We start from the raw sequence: 19,641 nt of genomic DNA on the forward strand, positions 1-19,641 counted from the left end.
TCCCTTACACCTTCCCTTGCATCCTTCCCTTACACCTTCCCTTGCATCCTTCCCTTACACCTTCCCTTGCATCCTTCCCTTGCATCCTTCCCTTACACCTTCCCTTACACCTTCCCTTACATCCTTCCCTTAAACCTTCCCTTACATCCTTCCCTTAAACCTTCCCTTACATCCTTCCCTTAAACCTTCCCTTGCATCCTTCCCTTACACCTTCCCTTGCATCCTTCCCTTACACCTTCCCTTACATCCTTCCCTTGCATCCTTCCCTTACACCTTCCCTTACACCAGCGCTTCTGTAATATAAATCAAACTCTTTAGACCCGTATTTCAACTCTGTAGAGACCACATAAAAATCCTCATTCTGTTAGCTGTCAAAAATCTCTAAATTTCATGTGTGCGCCATCTACACATTCATCTAAATCCCTGAGAAGCTGAACCAGACAAGGCTGAGGTCTGTGACTTACAGGCACACTCCCATGCTGACCCAAGCACATTAAACAGCACTTGCCCAGGTTGTTCGCCAACTACAAAGTAACCCAACGGAATTATCCTCATCTTGTCTGTAAGGACGTCATGCTAGAACCTGTTAAGAGCCCTCTGGAAATAAAGACATGACACATCAGTATCACCACTCCTATACCAGTCAGCACTCCAGTCCCTGCCTTATCTTCCTGGTGTGGTGTCTGTCCTTACTGGAGTCCGGCTTGGGTTAAAGTCTGTGGAAGAACAGAGATATAAAGAGAATAACAAAAAACAAGAAATAGAAGGGAAAATAGTATTTTTCTAATAGGAGAAGTGGTTACAATCACTATTGCAAGGATACTAACTACATGACTGAATATGGAATTGTTTTAAAAAAGTGTTAAAGAGCAAGGGATTTTTTTTTTTTAAAACATCTTTATTGGAGTATAATTGCTTTACAGTGGTGTGTTAGTTTCTGCTGTATAACAAAGTGAATCAGCTATGCATATACATATATCCCCATATCCCCTCCCTCTTGCGTCTCCCTCCCACCCTCCCTATCCCACCCCTCTAGGTGGTCACAAAGCACCGAGCTGATCTCCCTGAAGAGCAAGGGTTTTATATTTGGATGAAGTGGCAGACACTTTCCAAGGCAATTCATTCCCTCCCCGCCCCCCATCTTCCTCCTTATTTGTAGGTCCTTGTGCTGCTACCATCACACTTCCGGCCCTTATGTCTCAACCAACCTAGTATCTCAACCATTGCAGTAACCTCCTGCTGTCCAAGCTGCCAATCCTGTCTCTCTCCATCCCTCACCCATACTGTCACCAAGGAGATCTTTCTACAAAGTAAACACATGATGAGGCAGGATAGCATCTAAGAATCTGAACAGTCCCGGGACCAGAGAGGGCCCCTGCCTGCCGCACTTCCCACCACTCCTCTAAGTACTTGCCATATGGAACCACTCACAGTGGCAGAACACATCATGCTGCTTCACATCTCCTGGGTCTTCTTACATCCTGTTCCCCACCTGGCTTGCTCACCTGGTAACTGCTCCTGTCCTCCACAGGTTTTCACTTTCACTGTAAAACCTCCCGACTCCCTTTCTTTCCTGGGGATGGAGCTACCCTCTGTGCCTCGTGCACCCCACTAGCCCAGCCCTTCTCTCGCATGAACTGCTACTATCTACCAGCAAACCTGCCACCCCACGTCACAAGCACATGAAGGCCAAGAGAGTGCCTAGTTCGTTCTGAATCTCCTGGCCTGGCAAGGTGCTGGGCACAAAGCAGGGACTCAGTAATTGCTTGTTGAATGAAAGTTCAATGGTGTTACTTACAGGAAAGGCTATGCCATCATTTCTTCATTCTCACAACACGTACTTCCCTCACTGCCCAGAAATGACCTTTCGGCCATGCTTTAAAGCTAGTATTTGATTTGTCACCTAATAGCTCCACCTAAAAACCAATTATTAAATCATTTAGTAGTTCCATGTCTCCCCGCAGAATCCACTCAACTTTCCTCCTGCTTGCTAATTAAAACCCAGTCCTCTGACATTCCCTGACATGACAAACATCTTCCTGTGGGAACAAACAGAGCCCTGAGCTCGGAGAATCCTGAATCTTACTTAGCAGGCATCCATCGAAGGGGCAAACGTGAAGCACCTGACTGTCCAACAAGCCCCAGGCTTCAAAATGCACACTGAGCCACCCCTTCTCCCGACTGCTCTTCCCTACTGAAACCACGCACAGCATTTGTATTTCACATTCTGGTTATGCTACCAGACTTTTAAAAAAAGCAGAACATTACTCTCTCTGCCAGTGCTGGGAGTTTTATTACAAGAACTTACGGCTAGGCAACAAGAGCCAAGTTTATTATTTTTTCTGGATCAGATTCAACAACCTTGTCCAAAAGAGCAAGAAACAAGCACAAGAGGCAACCAGCCCTTTTGTTTCCACACCTGCGTTTAAGCTTTAACTCTTAAAGTCCTAAGCAGACCCACTGAAGCCTCAAGATTGATCTCCCAAGCCTCAGGGAAGGGAACCAAATGCCGGCTAATGGGTGCAGACACCATTTTCCTGGAACTGAGGCTCTTCATCTTAGCACTTATCTCAGCACATCAGCTGACTCAGAGGCCTGGCGGTTGCCTCACAGTCACTCTGCAGCCTCCCCCAAGCTGGTGTGGTCTTTAGTGAGGAGGGAGAGAGAATCTTTGCTGAGGATAATGCCATATTGTAAGGCCTCACCTAGTCCTACCCACCTCCTCCCGCCTCGTCCACGGTCCCAGATGAAAATGCAGGCCGCACGTAATTGCACAGGTGGCAATTGAGTTTCCTCTGAAGTTTCCCCTCATCTCCTTCATGTCTACTCACATGTTACCTTCTCCATGGAGCCTATTTAAAATTACAATCCAACCACCCGGCAGCCCCCACTCTAGCACTCTGACTCCCTCACACCTGCTTTACATGTTCTTATTTCTAGATTAGAGTGTAATATAGCCAGCTTCTAAACTACCATGTAATTTACTTATATATTGTGCTTATAGCCCATCTCCTCCCACTAGAATGTAAGCTCCTTCAGAGGCTGGGATTTTAGCCTGCTTTGTTTATGGGCATATCCCAAGCGCAGTGTTGGGTATAGAAAAGACACTCAATAAGTATTAAATGAATGAATGAATCCTGAGGTCCCATGAATTGGCCGTGGCTACCTAAAGTTCTGTGCTGGGAAGAATTCTGAGGTCATATTCAGGAGCAGTGGAGAAAGGGGAATGAGTGCCATGGTCACTCATGTGTCTGCCAGGGGCTCAGGGCAGGCCCTCCTGGCTCTACGGCTGTCCAGTACAGTAGCCACTGGCCATTGAGAGCTTGAAATGTTGCTAGTTAAATTGACCTGTGTCGTGACTGTAAAATACATACCAGATTTTGAAGGCGTAGTAAAACCAGTATTAAGAAGAAATCTCACTGCTTCCCCAAGTGTGATCCTCATATCAGTGTATCACAGACAAAAGTATGTTAAAATGCAGGTTCCAGGGTGGGGTGCGAATGTAGGGTCAGGCAACTGCATTATAATCCTCTGCCCACTACCCCATGATTCCCAGGCATACTTGAGGATCACTGCTCTGTGCCATAGATTAAAGTATTATGTAAACTCCAATCTTTGTAAAGCGTGAATAGGATTGCTTGGAGAACAAGCAAGAATTTTCTCCCCTGCACTGGTTTAAAAAAAAGCTAAGAGGGTGAGAGTAAAGCCAAGTCATTTTTGGAGTCATCTTCTTCTATATCTAAAAAGATAGAAATGGGCCCTGTGAAATGAGGAGCCATAGCTCCCCAATGATAAAGAAATACTTGCTGAAATCTCAGAGGAAAATCTGTTCCAGGAATCAAGCTCTTTCTCTCTCTCTCCCTCTCTCTCTCTCTCTCACACACACACACACATACACACACACACACACGCATGCACACATGCACACCCAATAGCTGGGCTGTGGTCCATTTGGAGCCTGAGTTATCGCTTGGGTGAGCGCCTGCTATTCAGGTTACAGCTCCGTGAGGCTGCTTTAACGCACACACGCAATTTCGCACATTTACATGACTTTGGCATTGCTGAAAGTTCAACACTTGCACAATCAGGATCAGCTCCTCTCCCTCTTCTGTCCTGCCCTACCCCCAACCTTTACTATTCCTATTCCTTTTTCTTGACTCTTGCACTGACACACCTCTTTCTGGAGATGCCTGCTTAGGAGAACAGGAAGAGCAAAACAAGGAAAACAAATAAAGCAAAGAAAAACACATGGCCATTTCAGAAACACCTGCCATGCCAAGAATTTGCTAGTTCAATTCTAGGGGAAAAAAAGACTTATGGTAAAGCAGAATAGGCATTTCTCTAGAGTTTAGGTTTATGTATAAGTAGGATCTATGCAGATTGGCCTGAGAACTCGTAACAGTGCCCACACAGAAAGGCATTGAGGAGATTATGCTTTGATGTATTTTGTGCACCAAGTCCATCAAAAACAAACTTACATAAAGTGCTGGAAGAGTCTTGAAATATTTACCTCCCAAATGAGGATGGAACCCTACATTCTGAAAGAGGAGAATCACACGTTCTCCCTACCCCAATTCCTGGGAGGACTGTGCTTGCCTAGCTCCTCCAAAGTCTCGTGATATGAAATGTGATCTGAAACATGTTTTTCTACTAACCATATATCATGACTCAATGTTTTGTCCAAAGTTTGTTTTAAAGAAATAATAACTTCCATGCCCATGAACCTACAGTCATAATTTGCAAAGCTACATATTCATGAGCCATGTGATTGTGGTCTCTGCCAGCAGTGTACTCAAGAAACACAAATCCATGCAACCATTTAAAAATTCTTGGATGAAAAAAAATTTCTTTGATGTTTTAATTTAGTATCCACAACCCTATTACTCTGTCCAATAAAATGAATTAAAATATATTCAACAATTTTTCTCAAAACATTCATGATGATCATCCTCTGCTTTTAATTTTTATTCCTGTTGAAATATAAAGAATAAAGGATTGAAAGTGCCTTCTGTTCTTTTTTTTTTTTTTTTTTGCGGTATGCGGGCCTCTCACTGTTGTGGCCTCTCCCGTTGCGGAGCACAGGCTCCGGATGCGCAGGCCCAGCGGCCATGGCTCACGGGCCCAGCCGCTCCGCGGCATATGGGATCCTCCCAGACCGGGGCACGAACCCGTATCCCCTGCATCGGCAGGCGGACTCTCAACCACTGCGCCACCAGGGAGGCCCTGCCTTCTGTTCTTAATGCCCTACATGTATACACATGTCCAAGAGGAAAAGCTCTGAGATGCTACCCTCCAAATAGAAACACGCACAAACTTGAACGTGAGCCAGTACAAAAGCAATACTCTAATCTCCCATGGAAATGTTACAAAAACGATAGTATATGTGAATACGTATATACACAAAGACAAGCAAAATAACTCACTGCATCTGAAAGATGAACTCAGTCCCCACAGGTTACCAAATTAATGAAGCATAAGCTGCTTTATGATATAGAGTTTTCCAAAGTAGAGCCCCAGGCCACACAGGGATCCTCAATGACCTTACAAAAACATCTCTTGAGACTCTTAAATTTATCCTTTCCCATCTTCCAATGCAGCATGATGTTAGAAGGAGCTTGACCCAAAATTTAAAGTGTATTTATCATCTAAAGGGTGTTTTTTCAGGAAAAAACAATAAAATGTTGGCATCATTACCAGTACTTGCCGTGATCCTCAATCTATTGTGGCCCTCCAAGTGTGCTTCTGGGAAATCCCTCACCAAGAAGGATTCTTTCTTCTATTTTTCTTTTAAGTTACATCCAATCTGCCCACCCAGGTTCAAGGGCACAAACTGAATTTTACAAACAGTTGGCTCCAAATAGGTACCTAGAATTCTCTTTACAGAGTTCCTCTTCATGAAGACTGACAATCTAAGTTCAATTTTGCAGACAAGGAAATTGAGGCTCAAAGAAGCTAAAGAATCTGCCTGAGGCACAGAGTTTGTAAAAAGCAGGATTGACAACAGAACCAAACACCTCGTTTCTCACTCGAGAGCTCTTTCTACTCCACCTCCATGAAGTAGTTGCTACTAAGCTCAAGAAATCAGTAGAGTAGGGCAGACAGGAGCCCCCTGGACCCTGGATTAATAGAACACTGGGAGAGAAAGTCACACAGGTGCTTACTGATTATTTAGTGCATGTTTCATAGATTCTGAATCCTCACATCTGACAACTGAAGAAACTGTTGTCAGAGTTTCTTCTGAGAGGTTAGGTAAAGCCCCAGATTACATAATCTTAGCAAGGAATGAATGCACATTCAAACTGCGTCTGCAGGACTCCAAAAAGTATGCATTACAAACCCAGGCTTTTACAAGAGTGACAGGGGAAAGCAGTAAGGCAGAGCAGGGGGTTGTGCCTTCTCTACCTCTTGCACAGTCTCCCCGTCAGGTTGTTTCCTTCTCTCTCTCCCTGCCACCTTCCCCAGAAGCTGGAGAAGCTATGCTGGTGAAAGTGGAGGAGAAAGGGAATGGAAGGGGCAGACAGAAAATCGTAGTGACTGTTATGGAAGCAAAAAATTGTTTGGCTGGAAGAAGAGAGATCTGCTAAACAACAACAGCAAGAAAAACTGCCAAAGAATCTGAAAATGATCGAATAGAGACTATAGTAGATATAGCATGACGAGAACATCAGGCTGTAAAAATTTTAAATATAAATGCTTCTGTGATGTTCAGTTTTATATGTCAATTTGGCTTGGCTATAGTCTCCAATTATCCAATCAAACACTAATCTAGTTGTTGCTGTGAAAGTATTTTGTAGATATAATTAAAGTCCACAATCAGGTGGCTCTAAGTAAGGGAGATTATCTTAGATAATCTGTGTGGGCCTGATCAATCGGCTGAAAGGCCTTACGAGCAGAGCTGAGGCTTCCCCGAGGAAGAAGAAATCCCACCTGTAGACAGCAGCTTTGGCTCCTGCCGGAGAGTTCTGGCTGCCCTCCCTGACTACTGGCCCTACAGGTTTCTGACTTACCTTGCCTGTCCCAACAGTGTCATAAACTGATTTCCTGCAATAAACCTCTCCCCATATATACCCACAGCTGGTCCCCTTTTTCTGGATAACCCCTGACTGACAGCTTCTGTGAATGGCTGATATAGGCCCCAAGAGAAATGGAGCTGCATATTCTGGCCCAGAAACCACAGATCTAAGAACACTTTGGGGGGAAAGGGTTCTAAAGGACATTTCCTTGGGGGGCAAGATGAAGGTGGGGCCTCCAACCCAAAACAACTGTTTGGAGCCCTCTTGAACTTTCCTAAGCTTAGCTTTCAACCAAAGGCAGGCCGTGTATTTGTGCCCACCCCCATTTTCCAGTCTACATTTCACAGTCTCTGAAGACAACTACGGTGATCTCCTATGCCAAAGCCAGAAGGCTGAACTGAACACGTTTAACAGCAATGAAGAAATGATTCCCAGAGGGCTAAAAACAGATGCAGATATTAAAGCAGGGCATCCTGGTGGAGCTGATCCAGAGACAGGACAACCAGAGGAGCCCAGGGACACAATATTGCTGGGAAAGCAGCCGAGAAGCAGTTTTTAAATCCTTACCCGAATGACGTCCCTCAGAAGGGTCACCCAACTACCTTCCTTGTGCTATCTGTGACTGAGGGATAATGGCAAGGGCTCCAAGCAAAGGGGGAAAAGAAACAGGGAAAGAGGGGCTCAAAACACTTGGGGGGTTTAATCACTTTTAGAATGCTTTGCTACTTTTAAGGCAGCAGCCACTATAGCCCACTTCCGGCTATTGGTAAAGCAACTGTAGCACTATTTCAGAAGCTTCACATGGTGTCTAGGAATATCGTTGTTATGTACAGTCCACCTCCCACATCTAGGTCTTGGGGAAAATCATTTATCCTAGGTATCTTCCTCTGCAAAGGAGAGCCCTGGACCAGATGACAGTGGGCAATTAAAATCTAATATCCTGGACTTCCCTGGTGGCACAGTGGTTAAGAATCCACCTGCCAATGCAGGGGACACGGCTTAGATCCCTGGTCTGGGAAGATCCCACATGACGCAGAGCAACTAAGCCTGTGCGCCACAAGTACTGAGCCTGCGCCCTAGAGCCCGTGAGCCACAACTACTGAGCCCGCATGCTGCAACTGCTGAAGCCCGCACGTCTAGAGCCTGTGCTCTGCAAGAAGAGAAGCCACTGCAATGAGAAGCCAGTGCACCACAACGGAGAGTAGCCCCCACTTGCCGCAACTAGAGAAAGCCCGCACGCAGCAATGAAGACCCAATGTAGCCAAAAATAAATAATAAATCTATTAAAAAATATCTAATATCCCTGCCTCACCTATTACTCCCATTCAAAGTATAACTTCATTCAATCCCAGTGTCAAAATCTGGGATATGTGATGTAAAGGGAGAAAGTAGGGGGAGTCTAGCCCAAACTACTAATCCCCATCATTAAAAAAAAAAAGGATTTTTTATTATTTTTTTTGCTAATATTTATTGAGCACTTACTTTGTGCCAGGCACTATTCTAAGCACTTTACACAGGTTACAGCCACCCCTCACTGTGTGACCATCCACAAGTTAACTCAACCTTTCATTGTGTCAGTTTCCTCATCTTAAAATGAGGATAATAAGAGTACTTACTTCATAGGCTTGTTACGAAAATTAGAGATCAAATGGGCAGTGCCCACTGTGGGCTTTTGCCAGAGATGGCAGATGAATAAGCCTCTGACTTCCAGATACAACCTGCTTCCTAGTATCGCAGCTATGTCATTCACCACCCAAAAAGGACAAGGCAGAAGGAGGCAAACCAGTGATGACTCCTTGGCCCAGGGGCATTAAAAGTTTGCAACAAAGATCCTAGGCCATCTGGGGACAGGGTATAAGGATCAAGGGCAAAGGCAGAACCTGAGATATAAATTCCACTCTGGACAAAGAAATAAGGAAGACTAAAGGGGCTTCTTCCTCCCCTGAAGAAATCTGCTTCCAAGCCAGAGAGCTGGATGACGGAGGCCTGAAATGCCAGAACTGGATTGCCTCAAATAAACCCAACGACTCTCCCTAGGAAGGAGTCAGGTCATCCTGCAGTCCTTTCCAGAGACAGGGAATGTCAACTACCTGTGGGGGATGCTTACCAAGGGCCTCACTGTCTTCAATTTATGAGAAAACCAAGGCAACACCAATAAGCTTGCAAGTCAGCCTCACTAGAATTTTCCAGGAGACAGATTTCCCCCATCCCATGACATGAAAAAAATATTCTGCAATTTCCCTTAACAAAACATTTGCTTTTTCTACCAAACAGCTCTCTGGAGGCTGTCCACCACATTAATCAAGGGCACTAGAGACGTAACATTTGATACAATTGCCCAACGCTTGGGAAGGGCAGATTCATCAGATTACCAGATCAGCCTTTAACAGTAAAGCCTTAAAGGGCAGCATGGGACTCTACACAAAAAAACATCAACCTTCCGCCACAGAGCCATGACAAAGCGAGTCCAGCAGAGGCAGGAAAAGTCCATGCTTGCGTGAAACCTTCAGGACAGGATGTCTTGATCAGGAAGAATACACCCAGGCAAACCTCCTAAGGCCAAGGGGACACTCACTGACAACATTCATCAGCTTTAATATAACGAGTTAGGATAAATCCTAGGAAGTCTTTCAAAAACTCTTTCTGGACCAGGATTACCAGCCCAAACTGGACTCTTTCCAACGCTCTAATTACCTCAGTGACATTTAGGAAGAGCTCTCTCACCACAAAAGGGCCAGAAAATCACTCCTAGGAAATATGGTAGTTGACCGACCCTAGTTCATGAGAGGATCAAGCCCCTTATAATTAAGGCTCTTATGGACAAGCCACAAAACCAAGAGATAAGCAGCCTCTGGGACAAAAATGCCTGGTACACAACCACTTGGAATATCCCACAGGACACAGTGAGTCATTCCACAAGAGATATTTTTAAAAAAGAAAAAGGAAGAACCAATCTTGAAACATTTAGTTATTTAATCTGCCTTTAAGAGAGAATTTGTTTGGGGAAAGACCTCACTGGAAAATCCAAAATGGTATATTCAGACTCCTATATATAGGGGTGACACTTCTGGTTGAGCAAAAGGCCGTGCTTGGGTCTGCAACCCCGAGCCCTCTACCACATGTTGCTCCCCGGTCAGCCTCACAGAAGGAGCTGCCTTAATTGCACTTGGAATAAGAGGATTCTTGTTTGCTCCAGTTTTCAGGATCCAATGGTGGTACTTCCCAGTCTCCTAACCATCCCTCCCACACCACAGGAAGCTCCTTGAGGGCAGGGCAATCCACCCCATTTCCCTCTGGAGCCTCCACACTTAGCACAGTTCCCAGCAGGCACTGAAAACTGGGTGTTGGATGAATGAACAAGCAGATACAGAAACCGTCATACCAGGTATACTGATGTCATGTTTTTCTAAACATGGGGAGAACTGCCAAACAAGAGAAAGGAGGAAGTTCGAAAAGAAAAAAAAAAAATCATTTCCAGGTTTTTAAATGCAACACAGTAGAAAATACAGAAATTTTTCAAAAGTTCCCTCCTCCACAAGCAAACTTGAATGTCTGAGTTATTCAGAGGGCATTTTTGGATGCTCAGTGTCCAGTTACACATCACTTGGATTCAGAAAAGGAATTTCTGGACATGCGCTGTGGTACAGGCTGTGCATGTCCCTTCCTAGAGCAGCGCTAAGCACACATCTGGGGCTATTTAACAACTGATTGGAAATTTCGCCTTCTGATTTCCAGTTAAATACTGGGCACAGGAAAACAAATAGCACTTGTTTTTCACTGAGCCTTGTTAGTCATCCAAACTGCAGTGCAGACCAGAGAACTGCCTGTGGTTTGGTGGCAGAGCCCCAACATATTTGGACCTTTCCCCCCCAAGTTTAAGTGAAAGGAATAAACCGATTTTGGCAACCTCAGCTTCTTCACCCACCCACCCCACTCAAAAACACAAAATAAGGTTTTAAATATTAAGCATGTTCCTGGTATTAATTTACATTTTTCATTAGGGTTAAATTTTTATTTGTTTTTAATCCAAAGCCAAGAGCATAGAGTTTGGTTTCTCTCATTTATTTCAATTGCCCTGCTCTGATATTTACTTGGATTTGCTGAAGAGGCAATGTTCAGATTACCATTTTCTGTTTCCAGTTAAACTGGGATGTAATATGTAGCAGTTGTACTATCAAAGAATGAGAGTTTGAAAGCTGGGAGGAACTTCAGAGACTGACTAGTACCACCTCCTCACTTTAGAGATGAGGAAACTGAGGCTTGGGTAGTTAAGTGATTTTGTCCGGTGATTGATGTATATAACTGGTTAGTGGCAGAACCAAAGACTAATAATTGGGCCTCCTGACACCCAGGCCAGAGTGTTAACTAGAAACAAAAATCTGAGTTACCTCTAGGTAGAACTGCCAGATAAAATCAGGACACCCAGTTAAATCTGAGTTTCAGATAAACAATGAATAACTTTTTAGTATAAATATGCCTCAAATATTGGAAACTCTACCTCGAAGACCAATATCCCCTTCAACTCCCCACCTTCATTCAAACACACACACATTTACATGCATTTCTTTCCTGATTTTACTGATAAATGGCTGGGAAAAATAAATCATAGTACTGTAATCCTAACAGTGAATGAGATTGGAAAAATTTGCTGCTTATTTCTTGAGACTTTCCTTACCTTAAAATACATTTTTCCCCTCACGAGCATGCAAAGCAACAAGCCTGATGTCAAAGGGCTGCAAAGGCCCCTGGATTAGACATTTCATGTTATTAGAAGCCAGGCATTAGGGTCTCATCTAGAGAATTTCTGCTTGTCCCAGGGTTCTAAGTCTGTAGACCTTTTAGGAGAGAGTGCTTAGGTTTGTAATACAAATAAAGCAAGATTTTTTTTAAATAAAAATCAAGGAATAAAGTAAAATGATTTGTTTTGTTTTGTTTTGTTTTGTTTGCGATACGCGGGCCTCTCACTGTTGTGGCCTCTCCCGTTGTGCAGCACAGGCTCCAGACGCGCAGGCCCAGTGGCCATGGCTCACGGGCCCAGCCACTCTGCGGCTTGTGGGATCCTCCCGGACCGGGGCACGAACCCGTGTCCCCTGCATCGGCAGGCGGACTCTCAACCACTGCGCCACCAGGGAAGCCCAAGTAAAATAATTTTAAAGTTTGGTTCACTGATTTTACAACATCACTTTTGAAAAGAATGCTGCAGCAAGTTTTTTTTCTAACAGCTTTATTGAGATATAATTCAACCTTATTATAATTCTATTATATAAACTACATAAACATGATTATATGTTATAATTCATCCTTATAATTCACTTTATTGAGACATCATAATATTCCTCCTTTTAAACTGTACAATTCAGTGTTTTTAGTGTATTCACAATTGTGGCAATAATCACCACTACCTAATTTCACAAAATTTTTATCACGCCCCCCGCCCCGACCCAAAGAAAATTCATACCGTTAGTAGTCATTCCCCATCTTCCCCTCCCACTATCCTTTGCCAACCACTGATCTACTTTCCATCTCTATGGATTTGCCTGTTTTGGATATTTCATACAAATGGAATCATACACTATGTAGCCTTTTGCATCTGGCTTCTTTTATTTATGTTTTCAAGGTCCGTCCATGTTCAGTATGTATCAGTACTTCATTCCTTTTAATGGCCAAATAATACTCTATTGTATGGATATACCACTTTTTTATCCATTCATCAGTTGATGGACATTTAGGTTGTTTGCACGTTTTTATTATTATGAATAATGCTGTTATGAACATTTGTGGATGAGTTTTTCTATGGACATATGTTTTCCAAAGCACCATTTTACCTTCCCACCAGCAATGTATGAGAGTTCCAATTCCCCCATATCCCCAACACCACTTGTTCTTATCTGCCTTTTTTTTTTTTTTTTTTCCTTTTTGCGGTATGCGGGCCTCTCACTGTTGTGGCCTCTCCCGTTGCGGAGCACAGGCTCCGGACGCGCAGGCCCAGCGGCCATGGCTCACGGGCCCAGCCGCTCCGCGGCATATGGGATCCTCCCAGACCGGGGCACGAACCCGTATCCCCTGCACCGGCAGGCGGACTCTCAACCACTGCGCCACCAGGGAGGCCCTGCCTTTTTTATTATAGCCATCTAATGGGTGTGAAGTGGATTCTCACTGTGGTTTTAAATTTGCATTTTCCTAATGACTAATGATTTTGAGCATCTTTTCATGTGTTTATTGGCCATTTGTGTTTTCTCTTTGGAGAAATGTCTATTCAAATTGTAGCATGTTTTTAAAGACAATCTGGTACTGTGGCTCTTCCCAATCTTTTTTTAGCAACCTCAAGTTAAAAGTTCAGACATCTATTACACAGTTGAGCTACCATACTTCTTCTTTGATGCAGAAATAATTGCATAAATAAAAATAAGCTTAGATGATCCTTCTAAGAGAGTTTTACTTGTAGTTTCAACATGACAGACTGAGAGAGTAGGATTATTTTTATTTCTGATTGCTCTGAAGCATAACTCTAACCTACCCAGTTTTCTCTGGGCTATCCCTACACCCTGCAAAAGAAAACCTATGAGGCTGTGAGAACTCCATTGCGCATGCATGCGCCTGTGTATATGTGTGTGTGTGTGACATACTCAAAGATCTACTACTTCACACTCAGCCTGAGATAACCACTCTCATCCATTCCCATTTCCTGGGTAACCAGAACAACCAGATAAAGAACTGCACTTGCAGAGGAAGCTCAATCCCACTTTCTCCCTACATGACACACTCCCTCTTGCCTGCACTGTGGAATCAAGAGAAGGACTAAAAAGATTTGACAGTAGAAAACAGATACCTTTTTTAGACGGTATTAAAATATGTTTTCAGTCACCCTCATGAGTGGCTGAGACATTTTGAGTAACATAAGGTCCTGCTAACTAATTATGAAAGGTTTCCTTTTTTAAATTGGGCAGTTATAATAATGCAGACATGACAACTTAAAAGGTTCACCATGATAGATGAGTAGATGCCATTACTTGAACTTTTCTCACAACCCTACTTAAAAATAATTATAATAACTGATGGGAATTCCCTGGCGGTCCAGTGGTTAAGACTCCGTGCTTTCACTGCTGAGGGTGTGGGTTCAATCCCTGGTTGGGGAACTAAGATCCCATAAGCTGCGTGGCACAGCCAAAAATTTTTTTTTAATTTTTTAAATAACTGTTAAAGTATTGTAACTCTACACAGAAAGTAAAGACAGCTTTACGACAGTAATGCAAATCCTTCAGCGATATATAAAGGAGTAAGCAAGGACATACACATCTTCGACTGAGAGTCAAGGGACCCACCCTCTCTCCTCAGCTCCCTTAAGCTCTCCAGGTAACGTTGGAAAAGACACTGATGGAAATGGCTAAGCCTCAGTTTCCAAAGATTCCATGGGCCTTCCAAAGTGTTTGGATGAAACACTTTATGTAAAATAATTTAGTTATCTTATCCCTAACCTTCAACTCTTAACTACAATAAATGGATAAATGAAATACACCACTGATTTTCTATCCAGATCCCTCTGCTGCGATGGCTGTCAAGTCATTAATTTCAGGTTACAGAGAGCAAGGGAAGAGCTTGCCTTGCCTTCTTTCTTTCAGCACAGTCTCTGTTAGGGAGAGCTGCCCAGCTTCTGAGAGAACTTGTATCACTCGTCGTCTAACTATCTGAGAACCTGAATGAACAACAGATGCTCCACCATCTCTTCCAGGCCATGAGGAAATGCGCAGATAGAGAAAACCATGTTTCCTAAAGAAGGCCTGCTGGACAGCAAGGCAGAGTTCATATGTCCCACAATTTAAATCCTTGACTTCTCCCAGTGCTGCCTCCCTTGTGTTGGTAATTTGGGATTTATCACTTGATCTACAATCTCCTTACATGGGATAAACTCCAAGTAGGGTCGATGTTCAACTGTTTACTAAAACCGTCTCCTGTGGTTCATTATTAGTACATCTTAAGCTGATGGCCAAGAAGCAGTTCTTACAGATATTAAACAAAATTAAAGCAAATAAATAATAACTAGGAGTAAGATACTTTCCCTTAAAAGTCACAGAGAGGCAGTTTGAAGAAAGAATCCAGAAAGTGATCAGTACAACTATGATATATGCGGTCCACACTTTTCCTCTGGACCTACAGCCCAGAGAAATGGGAACTCCTTTCAATCTGGGGCCGGCCAAGCTAGACATTTCATAATTAGAAATGTAAATTCAACATCCTTCCCAAGTGTTCTTTACTATGACTAATAATAAATAGCAACAAAAACTGGTAGGTAATGTTTATGAAATTATCAGTGCCAGGTTCCATACTAAACGTTTTACATGTAATCTCACTTAATCAAGAAAACAACCTCATGATGTAGAGACTATTATCATTCCCATATTACAACTGAGGAAAGTCAGGCTTAGAGAAATTAAATACTTTTCCCACGTTCTGCCTGGATTCAAACCAGGGTAGGCAAAGCCTTTGCTCATAACCTCTCTATAACCTGCCCAATGTGGTAGCCACTAGCCTCTCATAGCTATCGAGCTCCTGAAATGGCTAGTGTGCTTAAGAAATTGTATTTCTGATTTTAGTTAATTAAAAAAATTTTTTAATATTTATTTATTTAGGCTGCGCTGGGTCTCAGTTGCGGCACACGAGATCTTCGTTGCAGCATGTTTAGTGGCAGCACGCAGGATCTTTAGTTGCAGCATGGGGACTCTTAGTTGTGGCATGCATGTGGGATCTAGTACCCCGACCAGGAATGTAACCCGGGCCCCCTGTATTGGGAGTGTGGAGTCTTACCCACTGGACCACCAGGGAAGTCCTCTGATTTTAGTTAATTTAAATTTAAATAGCTACACACAGGTAGTGCCTACAGTATTGGACGGTGCAGCTCTGCACAATAAGGGCTAAATGAGCATATGACTTTATAATCATAGCCCTTAGTCTTACTATCACAAATACCTTTAATTACAGGAGACTGACAATGCTTATAAGTATGAAGGGAGCCAGTTTAGCATAAGAGCTTGTAGAGTTAAGTCCTATATGGGTTTGAGTCTCAACTCTGCCAGTAATTAGCCAAGTGATTTGGGTCACTACTTAACCTCTCTAAATCTTAGTTCCTCATCTGTGAATGCATCTGTAAAATGTAGTAAATCATCACAGAGTTATTATGAGAATTAAATAAGATAAAGTATTAGAGCAATTATGCAAAACCTGGAATGTACTAAGTGCTAAATAAATGTGCTGATAATAGTAATAACTAATTCTGACTTTTAGACTTTCAAATTTAGAAGTAATGAGAGTTTCAATTCTCAGAAAAGGCTATAATTTAAGTTATTAGTAACTCTTATCTTGTAAATGTACTTTTGAGTTTAAAAAAGTTTTATTTTGAAAATAATTCACATTTACAAAGTTGCAAATATAGTACAAAGATTCATGTACACTCTTTAACTAGATTCCCCAGTTTTCAACACCTTGTCATATTTGCTTTATTATTCTATCTACACATTAATCTTTTTTCTGAATTATTTGGCCCTTTAACCCTTAATGCTTAAGTGTATTATGTTTCCTAAGAAGGATATTCTCTTATACAAGAAAAGTACAATTATTAAATCTATGAAATATAACATTGATATAATACTTTAATCTATAGGCTCAATTCCAATTTCTCCTATTGTCCCTATAATGTCCTTTATAGCAAGGGTGCCACTCCCTACCCAGGGATCACATGTGTCTTTTTAGCCTCCTTCAATCTGGAATGGCTCCCCAGTCTTTCTTTGTCTTTCATGACTAACATTTTTGCAGAGTACGGGCCAAGTTATTTTATTGAATGTCACCCAATTTAGTTTTCTCCAGTGTTTCCTTATGATTAGACTCAGATTATATGCATTTTTGGCTAGAATAATAACTAATTTAAGACCATGTAAATATACTGTTCCTCAAACTCCCTCCACCACCACTAGATCTAGTATCTGTTGATGACTCTTGCCTAATCAACTTTTACTGTGATGGTTACCAATTGATGATTTTCTAACTCCATCATTCCTTCTGTATCAATTGATTGGTATTCTTCTATAAAGAGGAGCTTTCCCTTCTCTCCTTTTTACTCATTTATTTATCTACTTTTTAACTGTATTGACTATGGATTCTTACCTTATTCAATGGGGACCTCTGAGGTAAAAGTACTCTTCAAATACAAGTGACAAGAAACTACAGAACTGAATTAAGAATCATTAATTAGGCAAAATGTATTCATTGTGCAAGATGAAGACTATTAACTGAGGCCTCTTCTTGTTTTGATTGCTTGTAGGCAAGAGAGGTTTAAGAGTCCAAGGCTCTGCAGTTTAGGACATCAGCACATAGCTCTAGCAATAGACAATGTGAGTTATCACTGTGAAGTGCAGTGTTGCTCATCATCAGACATGATATCATACCCCAAATATTCTATCCAAACAACCCATCAATTTCTCCACAACTAGCAAACTTGAATGTTCTGGCAAACTCAAAAGGACATGATTTACAAATAGTAGGTAATATTTGGATCCTTCCACAAGAGCTGGGTTCCAGCTCTTTTATAAAATACAAATGTTTTCATTTTGGAGCTCACTGTGTTACTTTCTCAACAAACAGATCCTCATATCAGAAATTAGGCCTGTGTTACACACAAATAAAATGGGTTTGTGCATATTTATTTTGCGGTCAGAGACCACACACCTAATGGCTACTTACGATATTTACATTGCTCCTGGTACTATGGGGAGGTGGGGGAGGCTGTCTCAGAGCTGAGACCAAAGCTCAGGCCACACAAAATATGACTGCAGATCCTGCTCTATCGTGCAAGAGAGACTGGACTCTCCATCCACAGAAGAGGGCATGTGAATGGTATTTGTTTACTGTGAATGCTTATCGATGCCATCCAAATATCACTAACAGCAAAATCCAAATTTAATACACTGTGGACTCTGGTATTATTTCGATGAAATAAGCCTTTTAAAAAGCCTTGCAAAATCTTAGGGTCATTATATCCTTATGCTAAGGATCACTTTGGGAGGGTTTCAAACACTTACCAAGAAAAGTCTGGAGACGCCAACTGCAAGTCTCTCTGTCTTCAGATGCCAAACCAGGGGCTGTGGGGAGTTGAGCAGGAACACGACAGGCTTGTGGTGAATGTAGACTGAGGAGATGGGATTCAGGTGCAGAGTGACCTAGGAAGAAACAAAGAGAAGTCTTAGCACTGGCTTTCCATTAAAATCACTTAGCACAGAATCTGGAATTCTTTTTCACAGCTCACCATTAACAGAAACAAGCTATAAGCTAGTTCATATTCTGTGGATTAGATATATTAGGTTGAACTAGATGATACTGCCAATATTTGATCATTTTTTAACTACAAAAAATAGCTATATCGTGTGGTTCAACCCACACTAATCTCAACCAAAACATGAATCAGCTCCTAGTAATGGCAGAATACAAATAAACAGAACACTTTTTTTTTTCAAAGTTGGCAAAGGCAAAATAAAGGTTACCTTCCCTCAGGACTACCTTATCCTTCAAGTCAAATGACCAAGTTCAAAATTGGAGTACAGAATCAATCACCTGGGGGCATGTCATCCCTCTGGATCACCAAAGAAATGACTTTGTTCTCTTCCAGGTAAACTCCAACCTCTCTCTATAAAGTTAAGTGAGTTCTGCCAAAGAAAAGTGCCGAAAGCTAAGGGAAAGGGGCTGCCAAGGGGAGCTGCCAGTGCTTTCATCATCCCAGCTATTAGCTCGAAGGGATTTTCCAAAGAAATGAAGCATAGAGAACACACAGAATAAAAACTGATTGTACACAGTCCCAATCCAAAAAAAGAAAAAACAGGGAAGAAAACCATGAGTCTGGATAGGAAAACTGTGGCCAGTTTTGATAGCAGATCAAGGACTACTGTAGGTTACACTGTCATCATTAGCATCATCCAAAAGCACCTGTGAGGATATCTGGAAACAGTGGGTTCAGCAACATCCTCCCAGAGCACATCACCCAAGGTCAGTCAACACAAACATATAAAAGCAATAGGATGAATAAAGAAATACTGAACAGATGCTTTCATATAAGCATGTCTCACACTGGCTTTCTGTACAGAGGGGTGAGGCAACCCAAGAATCACGTATTTAAACAAACTGAACTCACCAAAGAGCACCATAGAGTGATAAGAGAGGGAAAGAACAAAAAAGGACTTTAGCTAAAAAGACACAGACTGAGTGATACACTGGGAATAATCGTACATCTCAGCCATAATCCTTATGAGGATTAAATGGTCTAGATCTATGATCTGAATCTATACAATCATCAGGGGTAGAGCATTCAAAGCTGGATTACTTTACTTGATATCTTCCCAGTGGCTGTTGACTCACTCTGATCACAATGTATCTCTGCCTTTCATTGTAGAGACTGCTTATGACACCAGTGTCACTTACTACAGTGTACTCTCAAGTCACTGATAATAAGGCACTAAACTTAACTTTTTATATCCATGCCTTAGCACACGATAGGCACTCAGTAAATGCCAACTGGATGTTTGTCTCTACTTTTCAAGGCCACAAAAGTACTTTATTCTATGAATAATTAGCACTATGGTATATCATA

At 42.2% G+C, this 19,641-nt stretch overlaps 1 protein-coding gene across 7 annotated transcripts in view; it reads right to left on the minus strand.

Annotated features, from left to right (window-relative positions):
- TGFBR3 (transforming growth factor beta receptor 3) overlaps nucleotides 1–19,641 on the minus strand; it is a 203,583-nt gene that overhangs the window by 61,947 nt on the left and 121,995 nt on the right. For all 7 annotated transcript variants that reach the window (XM_082613383.1, XM_082613382.1, XM_082613381.1 and 4 more), the window contains exon 4: nucleotides 18,083–18,220. In XM_082613383.1, the coding sequence (XP_082469509.1) occupies nucleotides 18,083–18,220 (138 nt within the window). The remainder of the gene's footprint in view (nucleotides 1–18,082; nucleotides 18,221–19,641) is intronic.

This window comes from Mesoplodon mirus (genome assembly GCF_964341445.2).
Source record: "Mesoplodon mirus genome assembly, chromosome: 3".
NCBI lineage: Eukaryota > Metazoa > Chordata > Mammalia > Artiodactyla > Ziphiidae > Mesoplodon > Mesoplodon mirus.